The 26,856-nt window shown below is 38.6% G+C and overlaps 1 protein-coding gene across 1 annotated transcript in view; it reads left to right on the top strand.

The window, feature by feature from the left end:
* The window catches only part of LOC121441046 (EF-hand domain-containing family member C2), a 155,987-nt gene extending 134,938 nt beyond the window's left edge, over positions 1–21,049 (top strand). The window contains exons 14-15 of the mRNA XM_041642184.1: positions 9,116–9,221; positions 20,796–21,049. Coding sequence (XP_041498118.1) covers positions 9,116–9,221; positions 20,796–20,897 — 208 coding nt within the window. The 3' untranslated portion in view covers positions 20,898–21,049. The remainder of the gene's footprint in view (positions 1–9,115; positions 9,222–20,795) is intronic.
* Positions 21,050–26,856: the final 5,807 nt, after the last annotated feature.

The following is a 26,856-nucleotide window of genomic DNA, read 5'->3' as shown; positions in this document are numbered from 1 at the left end:
TCTTTGCTTATTCAACCCCTGTGAATCTGTGTTTAGATGAGCATGTTTCTTAGTATTTTGCTTCTTAAAGCTCAAAAGATGGAGGGAACTATGAGGTCATTCCATCTTGTGTTCCTTGTAGAACTAGAGAGTAAAAAGGTGGCCTTCTCTTATTCTGACCTTCTGAAACTAGATGGGGAATTCAAATTCAGTCTTATCCCAACAGCTCTGCCTCAAGCTAGTCTTTTATGGCTGGCTTTGGGTTCTATGGAATGCCTCAGAACTGGCCTCCCAAGAGAGCTGGTGCCTCATCCAGAAAGATCAGTTAAAATGGAAAAAGTTAACAGGGCTTTAAAATCATCTCATTACGCTTTGCCCAGCCCTGCCCCCACTTGGAGGCAGGCCTTAGCCTCATGCAGTTTTCCCCAGCAGTACCTAGCAGTGAGGCTGAAAGGCAAGCATTGAGCCATGTGGCTATTGTTTTGCAATGTTTTGTGTACTTGTGAGGGTTTCATAGAGGAAGACTTACTTTCTCTTTCTGTTTCTCCTACTGCTCTTTTCCCTCTGTGCCTGTCACTCCTTCATCCTCGTGGTGTTATACATGCATACCCAACTAGAGGCTTGCAGGTTCAAATACAGGATGATTTGAGGTTGAAAAAAACGTGAAAGAATCTCACACCATTTGAGTTGATCAATAGAGAACTGACTATCTGTGCAGGCCATATTTGGCAGCTGCTTCCTACTTCACCAGGCACCCCTCTGTTGGACACAGAATTTCAGTGTAGAGACCTGGCTACTTAGAAGTAACCAACTGCTTCCTGTCAGCCTGAATGACGATGTCTGGTCAACTGCACCCCCCATGGTTGTCCCGACCTTCTGTTTCCTTGTGTATCTGGTGTCACAGACTTCCACCAGGTGTTTCAGAGTAGATTTCCTGGATTCTGTGGTAATGAACACAAACCAAGAGCAACTGTAAGTCAAATTGGGACTTCACTGCCTTTTTCTCCTAACTGGACCATTTCCTAAGCACTGAGGTAGCTAGTGCAGCAGAGGAGGGCAGGTTCCTCTTCAAGGCAATACAGCCTCCACTAAGCCTTCTACCTCTGTGGAGGGTGGAAATAAAGCAGCACAGCATTATTCCCTGTGGCGAGGGGGTGGCTGGCTTCTGCACTTTTTGAGCTATTCATCATTCTTGGGAAGGGGAGCATGAACATCAGTCAGATTATCCCGTTAGACTCACTTCTAAGAACTCCCACCTCGCAAGGCCTCAAGAGGCATGTTTGGGGCCATTATTATTTAGAGAGGAACCAGAGAGATTGCCTTCCCTCCCCCTTTCTCCACAAACATGTCTCTTAGTTTGTGTAGGGAAGGAATTGGTGGCTTGCCGGAGCATCAAAGGGAAAGAAGAATTTATGGCGGCTTTAGGAAAACACTTTAGCACTGTGAGCTGGCACTTGAAAGTAAGGAGGCTGACTTTTTAACAAGCATAGAAACACTTAAAAGCCAGAATTAGCCTTGCCCTTTAGGGCAGTCACCCTGGAAGGCTGTGCACTCATTCCAACAATGTTGCCATAGAAAGTTCTTCTTTGGAATTGGCTTCAAAGCCCTTTCAAATGAGTTTCTTCCTGAGTGGCACATCTTCATCCTTTGACTGTAGGATCAGAGTTTTAGCAAAAGCCAAATGTCTTTTGGTGAGGAGTGAAGTAGAAAGCTCAGGTGGAGAATCTGGACCATGTTTTGGATAGAAAGCCTGGTGTGTGACTGTAAAATGAAATCTATTTTCTATAAGGTTCAGAGGCTTTTCCAAAATACTTTCAAAAGATGTTTGAGTGTTGGCAAGTGGTTTCATTAGTTATCAGGCAGAGATGCCTCCATGATGAGTGTATAGAATCAATAACTTTCAGGGGCAACATTTTGGTTCTGACTGACCAGCTTGGCCTTACTCTCCTGACATTCAAACCTTTTTCCATTTTGGAATTGTTTGTTTCTTGTCTCCTTCTCCAACCTGCTCTGCTTTTAATGATGAAAGGGGCCTCATCTCTGGGTTTTCTCTTACATTCTTATACAACAAACATGATAAATATTGAATGGAAGTATATGCTATATTAACAAATGATGGGATGAAAAAAAATCTCACCACATCAGTGGTCCAAGGAAGAAGCTATGTGCAGAAGTTAGGAGCAGGAAAAAACACTAAGAGACTAATGCCAAGTGAAGAGGGTCCCAACTGGGAGTGTTTCTTTTTTTTTCTCCCAGGACTGTTACTCCTAAATTTGCTACTGAGATAAGCCTGCTTTAGGGGTTCTACATCTGTTCTTAATCTCTATAAATTTTTATTTGTATAAAACTGTTACATGCTTACAAAGTAACACATGCTCACAAAGTAACACAACCATTAATGGTTTTCTTTTTAAAAAAAAAAACAGCACTCTCTGCGTTGGCAGCCAAGTTCAACCGTTCTAAATGCTTCTGAAATTAATAGAGTAGCATTCATAAACCATTGTATTTCGATTTATTGAATTTGTCAATAGCACCTACTAACTTACTTTTTTGATGATGACTGAGAAGTTACCATAATTGTCATTCTATTACTATTTTTATTTCTGGATGTTCTGAGGATCTTCTCTTTACCCCTGGTGTACTGGAAGTTTATGGTAGGTCTTAGTATATGTATGTTTATTACGTATACTATCTTTTGAGGTCTTCTAGCTTTGAGACACTTTCCTTTGTTACTGATAAATTTTCTACTAATACTTTCCTCCATTCCTGCTATGAAGCTTTTAAGTCTATCAAATTTGGACATTTTGGATCGGGTCCTCAGTTTTCATATTTTAATTGTGATTTTTTTTATTAAATCATTTCTTTCATTTTATATTCCAACCTTTCTATAGAGTTGTCTTATTACTATCATTTTTAATTGCAAGAACATGTTTTTAAATCACATGTTCCTTTCTTGTAGTCTTTTGTTTTCTTTTCAGAAAGGGAATATATTTGCTCATTTCACATCTTGATATCTGCTTTCTGAACAGTTTTTGTTTCTCTGTTTCTTTTCTTTTCTCTTGTCATCCTTTGACTTCTGTCCTTAATGTTGGATGTTTGGTGGGGACAAGGAATGCCTTGTTGGCAATGAGCTTCATTGCACAAATTAATTCCTGTAGCTTCATCTTCAGTAGGGAACACCTAGAAATTAGAATCTGGACATTTCTTCAGAACCGTTCTGAGTATTGAAAGAACCATCTTGTTTTCTGCTACGGTAAAAAGGATGGATTTGGAGAAGGAAGGAGTGTTTAAATGTGGTCATTGATGTTCTAGAAGTAGGGAAGGGGTGGGAAAGGAACTGATAATTTTTAAATTCAGGGTGTAATGTTCTCCATAATGCTCTACCTCCCTAGGACTGGTACTTCTTTAGCTTCTTTAGTTTCTCTGGAGCTAAATCTTTGTCCCTTAGTGAGTGCCTAAAGAAAGATACTCAGAGCTTTAACCACTTGTGCCTTCAACTAATCCTTGGTTTCAGTATCACACCTTATTTCTGCTTGATTGATATATAGAGTGCTTATTCCATGAGCCACTTGAGATTTGTGGGTCGCTGAATATCTGGGCTCCCCTCCATGGTCACAAAGTGCTCAGCTTCCATTCCTCAGCTCTGCTAAGTGTGATATTAATCCAGGCTCTGCTTTTCATCTTTACCCACATTTCAAAATCCCTTTTGTGTTGTCTTCTCCCCCAGTCCCCTGCTGTCTTTGTCATTGTTGTATATATTCCATTTGTATTCCTGTCTTTATTTCCTTATAGATAAAAGGGGCCACTTAGTATAAAAGGGGGAGAAAAAAAATGTGTTGATCTATCCTTATTCATTGACTACTTCCTAGGAACAAAATATTCTTTCCAGTAGTTTCAACCCGTCATCTCTTTAAATTAAAAGGTTATTTGTTCTTCCCTCCTTAAACCCTTTGGGATATTCCCACATACACCAAAGTTGTCTGAGAAACAACTAGAATGGAAATCTTGGAGTATTCTACTACATTAGCTAACTCTGTCTTTAAGCCTGACTTTGGGACTTGGGAAAGATGAAGCTTTTCATTTCTTTACAGTTTTTTTTCATACATATCTGAGATGTATACACTTTTATTTATTAACATTTTCATCCTTATCATTTGATCAGAGATATTTTTCATAAATTTCCTTCTAAATAGATAAATAATTAGATGTATTAAATTTTACATTCAAGGTTGACAGGGAAGGAGGGGTAAAGTTAGGAGACAACCAGGAAGCATGAGCAAATATCAAAATTAGTTATGATAAAATCTAATAGGTCTTCCCATAGTAACTTCTAGAAATTTTTCTGACTGCCAGTGTAAATCCAGGGTAAATACAAATCCAGGCAAAGAACTTTAGCTAAGATGTGCTTTGGAAAGATCTTCCTAAGAAAGCAGTTACTTGAACAGAAAGTACAACTGCCTTGCATTTCTGGGAGCCATCTTGGCATGATCAGGGAAGCAGAAGGCCACAGACCTGAAATACCAGACAGAGAGAGTTTTAAGGTGACATTTGTGATCAGAGATGTCAGCAGGAGTCAAATTAAGTTGGTTCTTGTATACCCGGCTAAGGATCTTAGATTGCATTCTAAGTCCAATGGGAATCCACTGGAGGATTCCAAGCAAGGAGGTAAGAGAATGGCTCTGTATTTTCTAATGAGCTTTCTAATGGAGGGTGAACTACTGAAACCTAAGAGCAGCAGGAGGAAGAGGCTCAGGATGGGAAACTGTTGCTGTAGTCCCTATGAGTGGTGAAGGTGGTTTAGATTAGAGAGTAGTGAACGAAATGGAGGGGTTAGGTAGATCTGTAATATGCTGAGGTAGTTTTAACTCACAGGACTGCTCAGTAGATTGTGTGTGAGGAGTGAAATTGGAAGTTACCCTAGAGCTATTTAGTAAGGATATTGACTGGTTCTCAAATTAGTGAACTACTATGACTCCAAACTCTAGAACTGAATAATTGCCCTCTGGAATTCATGTTATAGAAATTTCTTGGCAATTATGTTCTCTCTAAGAACAAATAGAAACAATTATTCTTTGGTGATGTGATTTCATCCAGTTTTCCTCCACTCTTGTGCTTTTAAAATATCATCTATATAGCAAATGACTCTCATATCTTCAATTTTCAAAGGGGCCTCCTCCTCTATCTTCAGACCCATTGCCTCTGTTTCTCATATCTCATTAAAAAGTAGTGCATTTAGTCTGAGACATGACTCAGCAGTTAAGAGTACTTGCTGATCTTCTAGAGGACCTGAGTTGTTTTACCAGTATTCATGTTGGGGAGCTTACAACTGCTTTTATCTCTAGTTCCAGAGAATATGATGCACTCTTTGGGCCTCCATAGGTATACATACATGTATTACACCCTCACATAAGCAGACACATATACATGTGTACATAAACAAATGTAGTTTTAAAAATAATCTTCTCTAAATGTAGCATATTTGCCTCCCTCCTGAAGCCCAGTTTAGCCAGTTGTTCAATTAGAAGACTTCAAATAATTTTCAAACTGACCTCCCTGTTGACAGAGGTTTCTGTCCTGCCCAGTCCCGCAGTCATTCAATTTCAACGAAATACACAGTGGTCTACATTAATCATAAACTGGGTGGCCTATTTGTTCAGGCTTGTTATTAACTTTTACATCCTACATTAACCCATAATTCTTGTCTGTGTCAGCCACATGGCTTGGTACCTTTTATCAGTGAGGCATTCTCATCTTGCTTCCACTGCTTCTGGTTTACAACTGCAGACTGAGTCTTTCCTCTTCCCAGAATTCTCCTGTTCTCATCACTCTGTCACCACTTCCTGCCTGGTCACCCCACCTATACTTCCTGCCTGGCTACTAGCCTACTAGCATTTTATTAAAGCAATACAACTGATAAGTCTTTACAGGGTACAAGATCATTTTCCCAAAGCACCTCCCCACTACCATTGTGCATGTGTGTATTTGGTATTTGTGTGTATATTCCAAATATACATAGTGTGTGTGTGTGTGTGTGTGTGTGTGTGTGTGTGTGTGTGTGGTCTTTCAGGAAGCCTACATTCAAAGTGCATTCAGAATTGACAATTCCTCACTGTTACTACCTTTGTCTCAACCACCATCATTCCTATCTGAACTACTTGAAAAGGATCACAAACTACTTCTGCCACTTCTATCATGCTCCAGTATTTAACCCATATCATTTAGATTGTTAGAATAAGCTTTAAATATATGTTAGAACCTGTTTTAGTCTTGTTAGGTTGCTATAAGAATATGTCATCGATTAAAACTACTTTTTACAATTCTGGTGGTTGAGAAATTAAAAAAAAATAAAAGGAAACTGCCAACACATTGAATGTCTAGTTGACAGCCCTTATTTGTTTTTTGAATGGCTCCCTTTTGCTGTGCCCACACATGGCAGGAATAAGGAAGTTCTTTGGGGTCTCTTCCTTCTATCATATTTTCTTATTTATTTTCTGGTAGTTTGAGATAAGGTTCTACTATGTAGTTCAAGTTGACCTCAAACTCCAAACTTTATCACTGTTGTTTACCTTCCAAGTACTGAAATTACAGACATGCTACTGTGACACGCTGTAATGAATTTATTTCAGGAAAGCTTTGCCCTATGGTCTATTTACATCTCTTCCTAATATCATCACCTTGGTGATTAAGTTTCAGTAAATGAATTTGAAATGAACCTGTTCATTCAGAATGTTGCAGGTTCTATAAGTAAATTTTCTGTAGAATATAATCCAATAGCTCCTAAATTCCCTTAGAATGAAAGTCAAAGATTGTGTATGAGCTCCTTCTCTGACATCAGGTCCCACTCAGAATATTAAGAAATGTTTTCTTTAAGACTCTCTGCTAATGGAATGCTTCTCATCAAAGATCTTTAGTTGAGTTTTAGTTGTTCCAGAAACATATACAAATAAAAGGCATAATGGTCCCGCAATCGACTATAAATATTCTCATAAACAAAGGATGGCTTTTAAAAGAGTTGAAATGATGAGTGAGCCAAAATTCAAAGGATAAACAGTGGTAGGGGGCATCATGTTGGACTTGTATCCCAGAATTCTTGGCCAAAGGAAATGTACACAAAAGAATCACAGAATTCCATTTCCTGTGCTCTGATGATTCTGTTTATTCCACTCTGTTTTGATGGATGAAACCTATATTACTTCAGCTTGTAACATTTTGGGTGCTGTGAATTTTTATGAATTTGTAAATACTAGCTATTGTTTTCTTAACACTTTGGAAAAAATAGAGGAATATCTTTTAACTAATTGTGCATATGTATTTTAAGAGTAGAATCCTGGAGCAGGGTGCTTGGAATGATATCTTTTCGATGACTTTATCATTTCCCAAAATATTGGTATAAAGAGATCAATAAATAATTTGCCTGAAAATTTTTTAGCATGTGGCCCAATTCAGGAAAATGGCTTAAGGTATTACATCAAGAAGTAGTTAGACCAGGTGGTGGTCATGCATGCCTTGAATCCCAGCAGTTGGGGTGCAGAGGCAGGTGGATCTCTGTGAGTTCAAGGCCAGTGTGGTCTACAGAACAAGTTTCAGGACAACCAGGGCTGTTAGACAGAGAAATCATGTATCAAAAAAAAAAGGAGTTAGTTACTATTTGGGTCATTATAACAATTATGTTGAAATTATCATATCTTAGTGATCAAAATTCTGTTATGTAAAGTTGAGAATGAATTTAAACCAATATCCATAATTTAAGATTCAATAGATTTTTCCTAACTTTTATGGTATAGGATAATCATTTGTTATTCTTTGTTCCAAGTAAAAATTGACTTGGTTTTTATTATAAATTTAAATAAGTTCAGATGATACAGATTAGTAGTAATAAGGCCAAATAATCATTTGACTTTCTAGAGAAAGTTTTCTTATTATATAAGTGTATTGTTGCCATTTTCTATTGTTTTATATAAATATAAGCCTAAAGCCAAATCAGGACTGTGCATATGGGATTAGAGAGATGGCTAAGCAATTAGAAGTATGCATGTAGCATTCTTGCTACTGAGTTTGCTTCCCAACACACACACACATCAGGCAGGTCACAGCTGCCTGTGACTTCAGCTCTAGGGGAGCTGACACCCTCTTTTGAGTTTTATGGATATGGCACTCAATACACATACCCATACACAGACTTAAACACACACACATAATTATAAATAATAAAAACAAAATAAAAATCTTTTTAAAAAATTATACATACTGTTTTATAACCTTCTTTACACTCTATGTCAAGAACATATTTCTATCACTTCTAATATGGATCTAAATAACCTCTTTTAATAGCCACTTAATAAGTGACAATGATGCCTTTTACTTTTCTTAAAAATATACTAGTAGATAAAAACCAGTCCAGGCTTATCTTAATGATGTGGGATTCTCCTCTATATGCTGTGAATATGTTTTATTACCATTGGTTATTAAAGAAGCTGCTTTGATCTATGGCAGGGCAGAGTAGAGCTAGACAGGAAAACTAAACCACATGAAGAGAGAAAGAAAGCAGAGTTAGGCAGACACCATGTAGCTAGCTGCCAAAGGAGACAGACACAGAAACCTTACTGGTAGGCATCAACCTCATGGTGATACACAGATTAATAGAAATGGTTTAATTTAAGATATAAGAGCTAGCTAGGAATACGCCTAAGCTGTTGGCCAAACAGTGTTGTAATTAATATAGCTTGTGTGTGATTATTTGGATCTGGGTGGCCAGGAAACAAACGAGCAATCTTCAGTTACATCTTAAATATTTAAATGACATGTAATTTAGGAACTACAAGGGCACCTTATTTTATTGATATGTATCAAACACTAAAATACAAAGACCTTCAAATATTCTGAATTAAAGGAGGTAGTGTTCTTAGCTACCTACATCAAAAATTTATTGAACTTCTACCAACCCCCTGGAAAATTAGATAGGTGACATTTCCTGCTTTCAAAGAATTTCTATTCTGAGAGGGTCCAAAGTAGAACTAGTAAGAAATGAAGATAGCATCAGCTTCTGAAGCATACAGGATAATAAGTTTTAAGGTACAATGTAAACTGGAATTGTGGTTCTGAATTCTTTAAATGTAGTCAAATTATATGCTTCCAGGTTTGAAGACAAAGAACAACAAATCGATTACGGGATATTTTTCTCTGTCCTGAACTGGAGAATGAATCCAACACCTGAAATACAATCCCCACCATACCTTAAAGAGGTAAATTTTATGCTTGCTTTAGAAATCAGTTTTCTATACCTCCCTTATATTTCTAAAATCTTGTGTCTTTAATTTCCAGTGGAATATAGCAACATCATTGTTTATGGAAAAAGTATAATCTAGGAATTTCTGTTGAAGGATACCTCACTTTCCATGCTGAGCAAACATCTGCCCTAGAAGAACAGGACATTTCTTTTACAGTTGAATAGTATTTAGCCTCAGTTGTATCCAGTTATATAGAAAACGGGATAATAGGTTATAGTTAAAAATGGATATAAACACCCCTATCAAGGGATTCTGGTAATACCATCATAATCCATAATAGCAAATCTCAGATGGTTTCTATGTCAAGAACCCTCAGTATAGTGTATGGAGATTCAAATTTTATGGTGAAGCCATTTTGAAAAGAAAAATTCCATAGAAAAATGCTTGGTTTGGAAAAACAAAGTTCACGTGATCAGATGGGGCCTCAGCATTGTGGAATCATCTGACCTCTCTAAGATCTCTTCAGCTATCTTTAAGGAGTGGGTGGGTGGATAGTAGTTTGTATTTTAACATGCTCCAGAAATTTATCTTCTTAGGAAAGTTCCTTGATAAAGCAAATGTCAGTGGTTGATAATTCCAGAAAAGAAGTATTTATTCCATCTCTGCTGACCAACTCATTCTGGCCCGAACTTGCCTAGTGCCTCTGGCAGTAGGCCTCTGGCAGTAGGCCTCTCAAGCACACAGCTTCTCTGAAGTGTCAGAGAACCTTAGACCTTCCAGTTGGTTGAAGGACAGACAGTATTGGCCATCATAGTCTACAGAGGTGGGGTTGAAATCTGGTTCCTTCACTTATCTGATTGATAGCAGGTATATTAAGTCCAAAACCTCATTCACTCATAGCCCATAACCTTCAGATAAATAAGGCTAAGGATCCACTCTCAGCATGCCCTCTGCTTTGTGCATTCAAAGATAACTACCCCCCTGAAGGAGCCCATTTCTAATGTGGAATCAATGCCTCCATGATTTGGGGTCTGACTTAATACAACCTGCATAGGATGGTGTGAAATGAAAATAGTTTCTTCTCAATCAGGATGAGGAAGAAGGTCTCATTTGACATATCAGCGATACAAAAGTTAGTAAGGGAGGAAAGTAACATGATACGGTGGCACAGCAAAGACATTACTAACAGAGCTCTGGGACCTGAGGCAGCCTGGCACTGGAGACTGCTGTGGATGGAGTGAAGGCCTATAGGAAAGAGTGGAGAAGGATGAGGTTGGAGATGCCTGCAAGGGTGGGTGAGGCTTTCACTATTCAGATTAGGCTGACCTCAGAACTCATAGCCAGCCTCTGCCTCCTGAGTGCTAGGATTAAAGGAATACACTACCATGCCTGGCAAATCAGTGTTCTTCTCTCTCTTTTGACAACTTTTTCAAAGTCATTTCTAATACTTGTGGTAAAATTTAACAAGTGAAACACAGCGTTAATACTTGTTCTCGTTATGTTAAAAATACCTAGTAAACACTTGTTAATTGTCTAAAACCAAACAATAGCCTAGTAGAAAATGATATTTTGGGGATATGCTATGATATAAAACATTGAGCGACATCTAATTGAATCATATGCAAACCCATCACTAAAGTTCACAAAGAACACATGTTTTTTTTTTTTTTAAAAAAAAAAAAACCTTCATTTTGCCTGTAATGCATTTTCAAGGAAAGAGTCCTTGCTTGGAACCCACAGCTCAGATAAGATGGCAGCTCAGCCAAAGGAAAATAGTTATAGAACACTGACTATAAGAAGACACAAATGAATAGTAATATTAGTGAATCTAACTTCATACATGATTTTTTTCTCGTGTTTTCAGGATGCTATTGATTAGCTCAAGAAGTATTTAGAAAATCCTCTTTTCAAAATGAACTTCCATTTGATTTGCTAAAATTTAATTCTTTTATGGTTTTACACCTAATGTGATTATTTCTAAGGCTGTGTAGCACTTAGTAGAAGACATAAAATAAAAAAAAAAATAAAAGGAGGAAGAAAAAAGGGAGAAAGGAAAGAAAAAAGTTTATTCTATGTGTGGTATTGGATTTCTACATATTTCCAGATATGTCCCATAGAAATACTCTTTTCTGAAAAGGAAAAGAAACAGAGCCTTTTCTAAGTAACTACAGGGGAATAACATGGTGAAACATTAACATGAGTCTGTCAGCCTTACATTTGGGGAAAATAAAAATAACCCCATTGCAGTGAAGCATGGAGTTTAATAGGCTCCTAATCCTTTTCCCTCATGCATCTGGTGGCCAGTGCTACAGTAGAAATTTTTAAGCTAGAAGAAGACATAATCCAATTAAATTTCCTTTTAAAAATGTCAAAGCAAATACATCCAGGGTCTATTAGTTCACATATAACTTTGCTATTCCTACTGGGCAGCTGCTGTTTACTGGGTTTTCATCTATTGCCATTTTCACCTCTTATTTCAGGATGCTTGGTATATGTACACACACACGCACACACGCACACACACACACTCATATACACACAGAATAGCAGCTATAGTCTTCCCCATTGGTGAATAAGTAATTTACTGCTAACTTCTTTGACATCCTAAGTGCTCTAGTGACAGCCAGCTTGGAATATGCTTTAGCAGAAAATGCTCTGTGGCACATACTATTGAATGTTCCAGATTACATTAAGTTTCACTGTGAGATTTGAACGTTGTCTCTCATTTTAGCTGTAAATCACCTTGGGAACTGGACTCGTCCACCATTTTGCTGGTAGTTGCTTTGTTCCAAGATGTGTCAGAGACTCTCACATGTTCTTAATTCTGATAAATGTAAAACTGCTTTTTGCATTTAGAAGCAGTGGTAGAGACGAGGATTTGGTTGTTAAGTAATTGGGGGGAGGAAATTAAACCCCCGGAAGGGATTAGAAAGAGTGGCAAAGGAAGAGAGGGAGTTACTAAAGAGTGTGTTATTAACCCAGTTACATATGCAGATGGCCGTGGCTTAATGCTGCTGGGAAACGCTAGGATCTAACAGGAACATATACCTCAGAATTAATTAGCCTGTGCAAGGAAGCTATGGTATTACTCCGTTAGTTTCCTTTAGACAGTCGTTACACATGGGCTATTCTTGAACGTAGAGGAAAGGAATAATTCCCTAGCACTTATGTGTGCCACAGGGTCAGCCAAAGTAAGCCTCAGAGGCCAACAAGAAGCTCTGGTCAATGGAATAGAGATGCTGGCAGTTGGAAATCAGGCTGCTGTGAGCCAGACAGGAAAGGGTAATAGGCTAGGGATGGGCAGTGGCAGAGCCTGTCACACATACTTAGGATTCCAAAAATGTACTGTCAGGGACCTGTCTTACAGAGACACAAGCAGACATGTCTTGTCCTCATCTGGAATGGGAGGCATCACTATTTGTGGATGAGCTGTCTTTTTGTCATAGGATTGCCACTTGCATAAAGTTGTTCCCCTGTTCAGTTCACTTGCATGGGCTGGGAGTGTAACTCCAGGGTAGAGCACTTGCCTAAGGTGTACAAGGCCAGTGTTCCATCCTCTGCAAGAAATAAACTACCTCAAAAGCTTACTACTGTGAAGACCATGTGCTCTGTAGTTTGTACTGAGTAATTTAGTAGGAATAAAAAGTCAATAGTTTAACTCAACACCCACATTTTTATAAACCTTCTATGATGTTTGGAATGCTTGCAATTTTATCGGAAAGAACAATAGGAGAACAATAGGTCAGTGCTAGTTTGGGGTTTTCTCAGGTACCCCCAAAGTTTCTTAAAAAGAAAACAAAATGACCAGCTATGTGTCTGAGTATAGACAAAATTATAAAGGAGGTACCTGTCCTTCTGTCGCATCGACACCCCCAATCACACTGCCTGGGTGTTTAAAAATCTTCCTGCATCTAAGTCTCTCTTTCAATCCCAAATGTGGTCCCTTAGTCTATTTTCAGCAAATACTTGAGAAAATCCCCCTAAAATTGGTGGATGGCAGTGGATGAATCCTAATCCATTAGGCACTGCGTGTGTCTCTGTGGTATTTATCAGAAGCCACTACAGCTAGCAACCTAGGGATTGGGAATAAAGGAGAAAAAGAAATGATGGGGGCAAATGGTATTGAATGGAAACAAAGAGCACAGCATGCCAGGAAAAGTCAAAAAGCTCTGCAGGAGTCCTAGGGTTCAAAGTGGTCAAGATGGAAAGAAATGAACTGCTGTTATCTTTTTGCCTCAAATTACCCTTCTTTTTAATTCTGGCTATTTTGCTTGACAGCCTGTTACTAATAAATTTGGTTCTCATATCTAAAGTTTTGAGTTATTATTCAACTATAAATTCTTACCATTTTATCTTTTATTGGTAGCATTTAAATCATAATTTCATGCTAAAAACAATATAAACAACAGCCACTTTTTGTGCCTAATAAAAATGAGGGAGGGGGCTAGAGAGATGACTTAGTGGTTAAAAGCACTGGCTGATCTAGACAACCAGGGTTCAATTGCCAGCAATTCCCTTGTGGCAGTTCACAACTGTCTGTAACTTCAGTTCCAGGGGATCTGGCACCGTCACATAGACATACATGCAGACAAAACACCAATGCATATAAAAACACAGATAAATAAATTTTTAAAAAATGAGGGAAAATCGTTAATACTGACCTGTTTCATGAGTGTTCCTGTAGTAAGTCCATCATAATTATGTGAGTGGCATACTATGTTTTATTTCTTTTTGTATTAAATTTTTATTGAAAAATATCCAATGAGGGACTAATGATTTTGAATATGTATGATTTTTTGAACCATTTCTCTGTGCTCAGATTAAATGCTAAAATACTACCTAAAAACAGGCATTGGTTTGAATTTTATGAAGCTTTTGAGGATGTATTGAATATTGGAGTTGAATGACATACTGAGCTCAGCTTTCATTGATTAAAATACCATGTTTACTATATCCAGATTGACTTCCTAATTTTTACATTGAGGCATGGCATGTCACTAAGGTCCATGTCATGTGAACTGTACAGAAGATCCTTAGGAATCAGTGTTACTATCATCTCTCTGAAGCGCCATTTATTGCCAGTTGGTGATTTGGTCTCTACCTCACAGGTGACAATTTTTAGACAAAAGTGTCCTTCAAGAGCCACATTATTAGGGGCTGGAGAGATATCTCAGCAGTTAAATGCATGTACTGTTCTCTGTTCTACCAGGAGACCTGAGTTGATTGAAAGCACCATGGCAGTCAGCTGACACCTCTCTAGAACTACAGCTCCAGGAGATCTGATGCCCTCTGGCCTCCTAAGGCACCTGCACTCACATTCACCTTAGCCCCACCCCCATACTTAGTTAAAATGAAGTTGTTTTGTGTTTTAAAAACTATATTGTTTTCCACTTAGCTTTTCTTAGTGAAAATGGCAGGACCAAATGTCATTATGTAGGATGAGAACCAGCTGCTTGTGAATAGGCCCACTCTATTGCATGGTTTTGGAAAGTAGCACGGTACATATATACTTGTAGAGCTTCATTGCTGGGGAGACAGTTCAGGAGTTCAGGCTCCTCCCCTGCTGACTGGTGATTTGGTTGCAAAGGGTTACTTAATCCTATGCCTCAGTTTCCTTTTCTGTGAACATGTATCACAGTAACATGTTTTCTTAGGGATTTTTCTCTGAAAATTGGGTAATATAATGCACATAAAATACTTAATAGTTGCCGGGCTGTGGTGGCGCACGCCTTTAATCCCAGCACTCGGGAGGCAGGGGCAGGCGGATCTCTGTGAGTTCGAGACCAGCCTGGTCTACAGAGCTAGTTCCAGGACAGGCTCCAAAACCACAGAGAAACCCTGTCTCGAAAAACCAAAAAAAAAAAAAAAAAACTTAATAGTTATATCATATAGTAGATATCTAATATATTTCTTCTTACTTCTGTTACATTAGGCATTTATAAGACACAACCCTGCAAAAATCTGCAAGCAGTTCACGTACATAACTCATCTTTCAGATTCAGATTTGTGTCCTAGTTAAAGATGCAAGCACTTGGTGTTCTGATTTTATGTTAGTGTTATTGGTTGGTATAGCTTGATAGATCATTCACGTTCCAGTGACGCTGGAAGTTTTGCACAGTTCTGAACTCTAGCTCTTGCTACATGGAACTATTTTTGCAGGATTACTAGGACCTCTCTTTTTGGTGCGCATTTTAGTTAGGTCTTTGAGAATTTTGTACAATGTATTTTCATCGAGTTCACCCTTTCCTCAACTCCTCCCAGATCTACCTCACTTCCCTATCCAACTGTGTGTCTTCCTTTTTAAATCATCAAATCAAATTTATATTGCCCATATACTCTTAGATGTGTGGCCTTGCCTGGAGCAGTCCACCTACCAGGAGCCACAGACTCTCTTGTTGCCAGTAGCTATCAGTAGTCAATAGATCCTCAGCCAGGAGTAAGACTTGGTGCCCACTGCCCCTCTCCACACTGGGAGTCTGTCTGGCTTGAACTTGCAGGTCTTGGGCATGCTGTCACAACTACTGTGCATTCACATATATAGCTGCCTAGCTGTGTCCAAAAAACACCATTTTCTTGTCATCCACTGTCTCTGATTCTTATTGGCTTTCCATCCCCTCTTCTTCAATGATCTCAGAGCAATAAGAGAGGCAGATATGCTATGGATGTCCTATTTCCGGCAGAGCATAGACTCTACCTTGGTATCCCATGAGCATACAAAATAAAGTTCAAGTTTGTACTATTTTTTCTCTCTCTGATCCATATTTCTTCACTTAAAATAAGTAAAAACTCCCTTCTATCCTGCTTTACTTATTTTGCTTATTGACATTACATGGGGTTGCCTATTATTAATCCCCAAATGATATCTATCCAGAATATTGGAATATGACCTGATTTGGAAATAGGGTGCTTGCATTAGTTAAAATGATGCAATAGTAGGTCAGGGTATACTCCAAACCTAGTGATTGCAATCCTTATGAGATATTTATGTGAAGACACAGAGACACACAAAGAACACAATGCAAAGGCAGAGGCTGGGACGACAGTGGCATTTCTTGAAGCTGAAACAGTCTGATGATTGCATGAGCCAGTGCTGTTGACAGTTTGATTATGGACTCTTGGATTCCTAAACTGGGTGTGAATCCATTCCTCTTGCTTAATGCCTCCTGGGCTGTGATAGTTTGAGACTGTCAGATATTAAATTTAGAATTCTTAAAGCTGCTCTGCCTGCATGTGTTTGTTAGGGCTGACCTAACAAAGTACACAAAGAACCACAAACTTGGTAGTTCCACACAGTAGAATATATAATCCCATAATCATGGAGGCTAACAGTATAAAACAATGTGCCAGCAAGGCTTTGGGCCCTCGGATGCCTTTGCCAGACTCCTTCCACTGGTCCTCCCAGCTCCTGGCTGTTTGCCATCCATTTTCAGTGTTTCTTGGTTTACAATTATGTAATACTAGTCTTTACTTTTGTCATAACATGCCATCCTCTCCAACAGGTCAGTTTTCCCGTGAACATCCTTATATAAAGATGCCAGTCATACTGGATTTGGGGCTAACCCTATGCCAATATGACTTCATCATTTTTGGCTTATCTATTTACATCTGTAGTCACTTTCTGAGGTAAAGAGGGTTAAAATGTCAGTGTTTTTTTCTGGGGGCATATAGTTCAACCCTAACATTGCTCTCTTTATTTTCCTACCATTTCAAATTTCAAGTCTTGCACTTTTAGGTGTTCTGCTCAGAATCTTTCTGAGATGGCTCCTGATTTGAAGCCCAGCTACAGCCGCCCCCCACCCCCGATTCTGCCATAGTCATCTCTCCCCAGGATTACTGTTGTCACCATAGAACTGCTTTGCGTATTTAACACTTCATTTTCCCAACATGCAGCAAGTTATCTAACCAATTTCCAACCACAATACTATTGTTCTTCTGGCCAGTACTGACCAGTGGCTTCCTCTCAAGTATGAAACAGTAAGGAAAGCTTAAAGTTTGACCCCAGATTCTCTTTCCAACCTCCCTTTGCCACTTTGTACTGTGCCTTAGGCCAAACTGGACTACTCACTTTTTCTTGCAAAGAGGTTTTGAAGTCTCTGGGCTTTTGCTTATACTTTTGACTATGGATAGAACACCCTTTGGTGCTTCAACCCCTGATGAATTGCTGTTGTCATCCTCAGCTGTATCTGCATTGAGCCAGTATACTTCCAGAACACCATCACATAAAATCACCTAGCTGTTCCTGTGATACTTTGTGATTCAGATATTAATGGAATGCTGATGAAGGGTTAGAACCTTTTCTATAGCCATGAATGTAAGTTAGTATTTATCTAGCATGCTCAAGGCTCAAAGGTGAAACCCAGCATTGAAAAAAAAAAGGAAAAGTAAAATGAAGACAAAATAGAGCATTGGATATAAAACAACCTTGTGATAGGACCAGTTGTGGACTTTCTTCGTGGCTGGAACTAGCATTAATTGACCACTATAGCTTATACAAAAAGTTTGTGTGTGTGTATATAAATGTGTACATATATATATATATATGTGTGTGTGTGTGTGTGTGTGTGTGTGTGTGTGTGTGTATGTATGTATGTAAATGTGTGTGTGTGTAAGTACACAGACAAACAGTATCACTTAAGAATGAGCGATGTTCTGAGAGGTATGTTATTAGTGATGACATTGTCGTAAATACCTAGAGTAGGCCTTACATGAACTGTGATGTTGCAATATAGCACATACTAGATCATATGGTACATTTATATTTGAATACATATGGTATAGTTTGTTGTTCTAGGGCCACAATGAATACAACAACACAAGATCAAACATAAGAGAAAGTTATGTATAAACAAGATGTATAAACACAGGTTTATGGGGCTGTTGTTGGCCTGACAATCTGAGTTCAATCCTCAGAACCCACATAATGGAAGGAGAAAAACAATTTTCCCAAGTTGTATTCTGACCTCCACAAGCTTTCCAGGCCATGGATGTACGTGTGCATCTGTATGCACACACACACACACTCACAAATAAATTCAAATGTTTTAAAAGCGAATTACAATCGTGTAGAACTTTTATCTGACGAGCAGAGGGGTTGATTTGCTTACTATACACATATGAATTGTTATGCTTAGATCCACAAAATTCCCTAAAATCCAACAAGGAGACCAAGTCCCAAATGTAAAAGCAAAGAGCCTTTATTTGATACAAGTTTGCAAACTCGGTCTCTCCATATGTCCAAGGTATAGGAATAACTGAAGAGCCCAGACCTCAGTTCGAGTTGGGTTTTTGTAGTAGTAAAGGTGGGGGTGAGGAGTTTCTAAGCTTCAGGACCTCTGATTGGCTGACATTTGTCTAGGGGTGTCCTGGTGAGTGTGTGCTGGCAGGTGATTTTATCTACAAGAGTTGGAATGTTAGGCATTTCCTTTGGATGGTCTGTTCTTGGGTGATGCTCAGGTAATCTCAGTTTGTGGTACTTACTGTAACCAGGTATTGCTTCAGGGTAAACTACTGAGACTCAGGCCTCCATTAAAGCTACCATGGCTGAGTCCTACACTGGCAGGTGATAATGGTTGGAAGTAAAGAACTGTCTTTGGGTGGTCTGGTTCTATTTAGCTTATCATGGCTGGTTCCTACATGAGCTATGTCTTGTGCTACAATAGCACTAGGCCATAAGAATGAACCAGCTCCATCATCATCCTCCAGGGTGTGGCTGGTGTTTGTTTTGTTTTCTTGGGGTTTTTTGAGGAGAGTGGGTGTTTTAGAAGGTTTTTGTTGTTGCCATTTATATTTCACTATAGATATAGATAGTGCAGGCTAACCTGAAACTCACTCTGAAGCACTAACTGACCTCAAACTCACAATCTCTCTGCCTAAGCCTCCTAGGCACCGAGGTTAGAGGTATATAGGACCAATCCTGGCTGCCAGCATAGTTTTACAGGACCACTGCCATTTATGCCATACATTATTGATACAAAGCACGTTTGTAGCACCCGACTGTATGTAAGATACCTTATGAGTACCTTGAGCAACCTACTACTCTTCATGGTTTATTGAAGGAACAGTAACCAAGCAGGTGCTAGAAATACCATCTTGGTTGTAAAACGTGAGGTCTCAAGACTGTTTCAGAGAACATGCCACTGCATTAGTACTGCCTAGCTCCCAGAATTACAGTGTTTCAACAGAGAAGTTGATTTTTCTTATCTGTGGGTCTGTAGGTCAGCCAGCTGGGCCTGGCTCATGGTTATAAGTTGGACCTGATAGTCTCCAACTTTGTCATTCTTGAACTTGCCTATCTGTTTTTCATGCACAAGCAATAGCCATTCATGTGGCCCCGTTCCTTTCAGAGGGACAGGAAAATACTCCTTTTCCTATTCCTTCTTTCTATTCTCCCTTTTCTTCCCTTCCTTGTACCTGGAGGTTTCTCATCTTGTCCAGTTCCACAGCTGCTTTTAAAATAACCACTTGGAACTGAAGAACAATGGCAATGGGTTTTTGATCCTACTGCACGTGCTGGCTTTGTGGGAGCCTAGGCAGTTTGGATGCTCACCTTACTAGACCTGGATGGAGGTGGGTAGTCCTTGGACTTCCCACAGGGCAGGGAACCCTGATTGCTCTTTGGGCTGATGAGGGAAGGGGACTTGTTTGGGGGAGGGGGAGGGAAATGGGAGGCGGTGGCGGGGAAGAGACAGAAATCTTTAATAAATAAATAAATTTAAAAATAAAATAACCACTTGGAGGCTTAATATTAATTCCAAACTGTTTGGCCTATTAGCTCAGGCATATTATTAACAAACTCTTATAATTAATAATTAACCCATTTGTACTAGTCTTTATTTTACCATGAGGCTCAGAGTTTGTTTCTTCACATCTTGGTTCCCCTGCAGCTGCTGCTGTCTCCCAGACTCCACCTTCCTTCTTCCTCTATCTCAGCTTAGATTTCTTGCCTGGTTCTATTATGCCTGACTACCGGCCAAATCAGTCTCTTTATTAACCAATGGTAATAAAACTTATTCACAACATATAGAGAGACATCCATATCACTTCCTTTCATCTTCACTCATCCATCCTTTCTTCTTTATCTTTCTCCATGGAAGGGGCTGCAGTTATATGGTAAAGATTGGGAACATATAATTCTAATACAGGAAGTAAACAAATAATTAAGAATAAGAATATGCTCTTCCTCAAAGTCCTTCTGATACCTAAGTAGAATGTTCAAACCTCTACTCTTTTTATTTTAAATGAATAGTGTGTGTGTGTGTGTGTGTGTGTGTGTGTGTGTGTGTTATGCTAAGTATTTTGCCATATGTATGCAGGAACCCATGAAGGTCAGAAAGTGTTGGGTCCCCTGGAGCTAGAGTTACAGGCAGTTGTGAGTTACCATGTATGTGTGCTGAGAACCAAACATGGGTCCTCTGCAAGGGCCAGCCCCCAAACAATATCACTAAAAGTTTATTAAAAGATTAAAAGGCAAAAAAATAAAAAATAAAAAAAAGATTAAAAGGCAATCAAAACAAAGCAATGGCCCCTGAAATTTCAAAACTGAACTTTGAAACATGGCTCCAATTATGTCCTTCTTTGTTTTCTTTCCAGAAATGTGAAGACATTTGGACGGGAATGCCATCACCTATTCCTGTAAAATTCGTTCGGTACTTAGACTTTTTGGAGGACGTGTATGGCTTACAGGACAACTGACTGTGAAAGCTTCAATCAACTCTTTGATTTACTGTTCTCATTCTACCATGTTTATTATACTAGACATAATTTCATTAAAAACAAAAAGGAAGCAAGGTTTATTTTAAATGGAAATCCAGGAACTACATTTAATCTCCTTCTGTCACTGTAGTTCTTCAGAACAGCCTGCTATATTGCTGCCATACCAGCACTATTAAAACTACCATTGAAAACAATGTTGACCATTTTTATTGTATGTATTATTTATGAATACCAAATAATCTTATAATAATTTCTATCTAATATAATTTGATTCATCACAATATGAAAAGAAAATGATTTTTGACAGCTATGCATGACAATATAAAATCAAATTATATCAGAGCAATAAGTTGTGATTCTGTTAAGCAATTTTGAAATCCTTTTGACACATGTTTATTACTTACATAATTAACTTTTGTAGCAACACACCTCATCAAAAATAATTCTTAAACCTCTCTAGAGTGAGTGTTTATTTTCTGAAGTTAGTGAAGTTATGGGAAAAAAACCTCTCTGCACACACACACACACACACACACACACACACAGAGAGAGAGAGAGAGAGAGAGAGAGAAATTGAAACATATGCTGTGTTTATATTTTTAGTGCCTTTTTATATCTAAAATCAACTTCTTAGCTTAGAAATATATGCATGTGTATATAATTAAAGCATGACCAAAAATGTATTATGCCTAAATATGCCTAAAATATTTAGAGATGTGATTGTGGACGGTTTCAAGGGTTTGTTTTGGTTTGGTTCACGTACTACTAACCTCTCAACCTCCAGGCCAAAGGTTTAACTAGTTTAAAATTACACTGGATCTCTCCTGCATTTCTCTGCTTTGATTTTTTTTCCTCACACAGAAGAAATCTTATCATATAGTGTGTATCTGATTACAACCTATCACCATGGAGCTTCAGTGTCCAGAATTCTTCTCTAGGCCATGCCAGACTCCCAGTGATGGGTACTGGATAACATAAATCTGCTTCTTTCAGAGACAGTGGGAGTCTGTCAAAATGGGACTGTGCTAGTCAGGGATCATCCTAGGAAGAAGAGGAACCAAGGACATTTCAAGGATCCCCTCTTATCTCCGTATTCCTTCATTCTGCATTTCTAGCATCCCCTTGTCCCAAAATGAGTTGGCTTCTACTTATGTGGTCCAGTTTACTTGACAACAATGGCTCTTTCCTTTTGTTTTAATCAAAACTAGTCAGTAAACTACTTCTCTCCAAAAACCTAGGACGTTTCATGTGCACCAGTAGAACTGACCCCATAGAGCTTTGCATTGAACTAGTCTTCACAAGAGATACTAAAACAGTGGGCTCATAAAACTCTAATTTTTATGGCTTGATTTTTGTCCTTATTTTTAAAAAAGACAACCAACAATGCCAAGCTATTTTGTCACTTTAAGATTTTTGTACTTCCCAGAGAGCAAGCTTTTAGAAGGTGTGATACTTGCCTAGAAGTTTTCAAGCTGACACATCTGTCACCTACCTATTCAACCCTTCACTTAATTGTCTTTCCCTCGAGTTTAACTGTATAAATAATTTAGCCTTTGTACGAGCTTGTAATGTAATTCACTTAAGAAGCAAGAAGAAAAAGGAAGCAAACCAATGATAATGTTCCTGAGTCATGGGGGTGACGACTATTCATTCTGTTTCATGGGTCTGTGTCCCTGCCCTGGCAGTTCCTGGTTCAAGCTCACAATTAACAATACAATGGCCATTATAGGATTCATGCCGATAAACATGATACATTGCAGGCATACAGACACTTTAAATAATTATTTGTTTTATAACTAAGCCATATACTAAAGGAGATTTATAATTTAGAGATAATATCCCCATTAGTAAAGTTTATGACCCAATAAACAGCTCCCACTAGTTAATAAATGCCAAAGCCATAAAAACAAAGACTATTAATGTAATAGAATTTCTGTGCCTCTCTCTCTTGCTGGTGGTCTTAAGACACTAAAGGGAAATGCTATCTTAGGAAAAACATTTATTCTCATTATGTAAATATCAATGAATAGTTTTACACTCGAGTTGGAAATTTCCCAGCTCTCCTTGGTCCCAGGTGGTCCCAAAATGCTGATGTATTCTGCTTAAGTTTCAAGCAGTAGATAACCAATTTCAGCACAAATAAACTCTGTGACTCAAACCTTCAGGGCAGATGGAGTTGCCACCTCTCCTCTTTCCTTCTGGAAAAGAAAAACTCTAGCTCGTGTCATTGTTCCAAGGTAATACTTTTAAAGTTTCTCAACCTTTGTATAGACCTTTTTCTAACTCCTAACATTTTCTTCCCTGTGGAGGAAGGCAAATGTTACGTGTGGATGTCGGGGTGAGTTGAAGGTTAATGTAGGCAAACCTTTTGTCCTATGAATTAATTGTTTGTTAGTATTCTTGGAGTCTTGGGAATGAGTGATAAAGTCATTTGGAAACCCAAAGCAAGTCATGTCTCTTTGCACAAATCATTAAAAGCCTTTGAAGTTCACAGTAATGTCTTGCTGAATTACTGTGTGAAGTATGGTTATTGTCAGAAGATGACTAATTTGCAGGATTAATTGGCCTTTCATTGTCATTTTTTTTAAATCAATTACCTAACCATCTCTACTGGTTGGCTTAGCAGTTACTAAAATGGTTAAGATTTTAGACAATAGAGAGAAAGTGAAGAACACTCTAACTTTTGAACACATACTAGTGGAAACTGTTTTTTTTCTATGTATTAACTTTGATTCAAATTAATGCCATATATAACGTTATTGGTATTTTTATACAATGCTGCTGAATTTGTTTCCTTGGAGTTGTAGAGCTTCTAGGCTTTCTGTATGCAGCAATCACAAGTTTAGAATATTTAAATTGCCCTTCCTTTAGATAGCAGGGAATGATTGATGAGTAAAAAATGAGTAAAATGAGACCTCAAGTTTTTCAAAAACAAAACAAAATACAAGAAGAAGAAAAAAACCTTGCCTTTCCAACTTGAATTTCTCTCTGTTTGAATGGGAGCTGCTTTCCTAGCCTTTTCAGCTCCTTTCTTTTCAGCTGCTTCTTCCTTCACCTTGCTCTTCTTCCCCGAATTATAAATCTTCCAGTTATGAGTTCAGTGCCTGGAGTTTAAAGAACTAGTCAGGTTCCCCACCAAGTATTTATGATATCAAATAATGTAGAATCCATCCAATAATAAATGCCAAGATCTTAATGTTACGTGTATTCTCTTCAGTTATTAGTATACATCCTTCAATTTTGAATATCCTTCAACATTGTTCTGTAAATGGCCTTTTAGACAAACGGCTTCCAAGTGATGGTTAAACCTGCGTATCCTAATGTTACATCCATCTCAGCCCTCACGTTTGCTTGGCCAAAGACTGAGTTGCTTTAAGCTGAAAGCAGGTTAAGACCTTTTCAAAAACGAGTCTTTTCAAGTTGACTAAGCATCTTCAGACACACAGTGCTTTTCAATTCCCAAGAGTAATGTGTAAAAACTGGAAAGCTTACTGAGGCAAGATCAATGAGGCCACTGAGCAAATCATCAACCTGGAGCAATAATGGAGCAAATTATTACAAAGGGTAGCACTGACTGCAATTAGTTTAAGATAATCTTGCCGTTTCTCTCGGCTTGCCTTCTACCAGGTTATATGTTGGTTTAAATATACATTCATATTCTGCATCAATTAAGCACCCCCCCCCCGCCCCAAACACACACCACCAAGTAACAGTTCCAAGACACCTTTGTCACAGAGTAGCCAGCATGGGCAACTTTTTTTTTTTTTTGCATCTGTTTCCTGGTCCTCAGTAAAATTCCTTCTGAGGGAACTTTAGAAACTATTGTATGACGTGTGTGACACACACAGAAACCCTGGGGGTCAGCTCTGCTGCTCAGAAATAACTGATAATGGCTAAGAAATGTGGCCTATGAAAAACTCCACAGTGGCTCTGCAAGTGGAAAATTAATGGCTCCCAGGAATCAGTAGGAGCTTTGACTTCTAAACACTCATTAGTTAAAGCAGTGAGGCCTGATGTTATGCAAGTTAGAGAGGGAAAGGGGGACTGCCCCTCCCTATTGTCTATTCTGAACAGAATATGCACATTTAACTCAAAGTGCTGAATGGATCAAATACATCAAACCAACTATTCATCAATCTCCCAGCTTCCTGAGCACCACTTTGCACCTGTGTTAAGCCAACAATAGAGAAAATTCTTGTTTTGACCCCACTATAATATTAAAATCCAGAGGAGTCCATAGCTTGGTGAAAACATTCACACACAAAAAAATGCTTTCTCCTTTACAACCAGTCCACCAAAGTCATCCTTGTGTTTCCTTTTTCCGACATTGCCTATACAAGAACTGTCATGGGTATGTGATAGAAATTACTTTTGCCTGCTTTTTCTTTCTCATACCACTCTGGTTCTTCATTATTATTGTGAGGCCACCCATGGAATAGGAAACAGGAACTGAAAATATCACCAGTTTTTACTATGGCTAGACCCTGCAGGGGAAGGAGAGAGGCAGCAAGAAACAATTGCATGAGGGGCATCTAGGGGTGAATGGAGGCCACCTTGTCTGTGTGGCTCACCTTAAAGAACTGATCTCAGTCAGCCCCCATTGTCAGCCACATTCAGAGAGTCCGGTTTGATCACAGGCTCATTCAGTTCCAGTCCAGCTGGCCTTGGTGCGGGTGAGTGGGGGAGTGAGAGGGAAATGAGAGGAGGTGGAAATTTTGAATGGTATTATTTACAAAGCAAAAAAATTAAATTAAATTTTAAAAAAAGAATCTGATCTTCATCCTGAAGGATGATGTTACTGGAAGGTCTGAATCTTCAGCCTGAAAAGATCATTCCTGCATTTGAAAACTGGAGCTCTTTTGTGTATGTGAACTTGTAGGGCTGAGTTTGGGAGGTGAGAAGCCTTGATTAACTAACTATTGTGAGAAACTTGATGGGTACCTTGGATTAATGATGGTAAGTACATTGAGAACTTGAAAAAAAATCATGATACATTTGGGATGAAGATGAGAGGTGAAATCACAATTATGATGGAGCCATTTTGGCAGCTGGGTAGATGTTACTGTTCAGTGAACTGGGATATATCAGAGAAAAACTGGATTGAAAGAAATTAAGAATTTTGCCTAAGGCTGGCTGTGCATAAAGGCACTTGTCACCAAGCCCCAGTATCCCAAGTTCAATCCCTGGAACCTACAAGATTGAAGAAGAGAAGCAACTCTTGAAAGTTGTCCTCTGACTTCCATGCATGCAGATACATGTACACACAAAATATTTTATAAAGAAATAAGGAATTTTGTTTGAAGCCAGATGTGCTGACATACACAACAGTTTCCACCCCAGTGAGTTGAAGGCCAACCTGGGATATGAAATACAATTCTGATTGGAAAAGCCAACAGCACAACAAAAATAGAGATTCTATTTTAAGTCTAGGTAACTTGGGGAACATTAAAAATGATAGTTTTGATACGGCAACCTGGTAAACAGGTCTGATTTCTTTTTTTACAAAAATAGTGTGGGCTGGGGATACATTATTTGAGTCATCAGAGAGTTGATAAAAGAAACACAGTTCTTATTTTAAAGGGGTTATTAAATAAAAATCTCATAGCCAGACATGGTTACCTTTTTACCACATTTTGGTTATATAGGCCTCAGAGGCTCCAAAAACAAAACAGGCTTTTGCTATTGCCCTTGGTTACCTACCAGAACTACATGGTAAGAGCCAATTGCTGAAGACACCACAAACTTTGGTTGCAGAACATAAAGAAGTAAACCTTGACTTGACCAGAGAACTCTCACGACTGGGGAGCTTTAAAATGCTGGAAGGTGCTATGCAGGTTGCTGGAGAAAATGTCATAGATGGGCTAATCCAGCAATGGACCTTGTGTACACTACTGGCCTATTTGGCAAGATGTGCCCATTGGTGCAAAACTGTATATGG

This window comes from Microtus oregoni, unplaced genomic scaffold, assembly GCF_018167655.1.
Source record: "Microtus oregoni isolate MIOR12 unplaced genomic scaffold, Mior012 000073F_000, whole genome shotgun sequence".
NCBI classification, from domain to species: domain Eukaryota; kingdom Metazoa; phylum Chordata; class Mammalia; order Rodentia; family Cricetidae; genus Microtus; species Microtus oregoni.
This window is presented reverse-complemented; position numbering and strand designations above follow the sequence as displayed.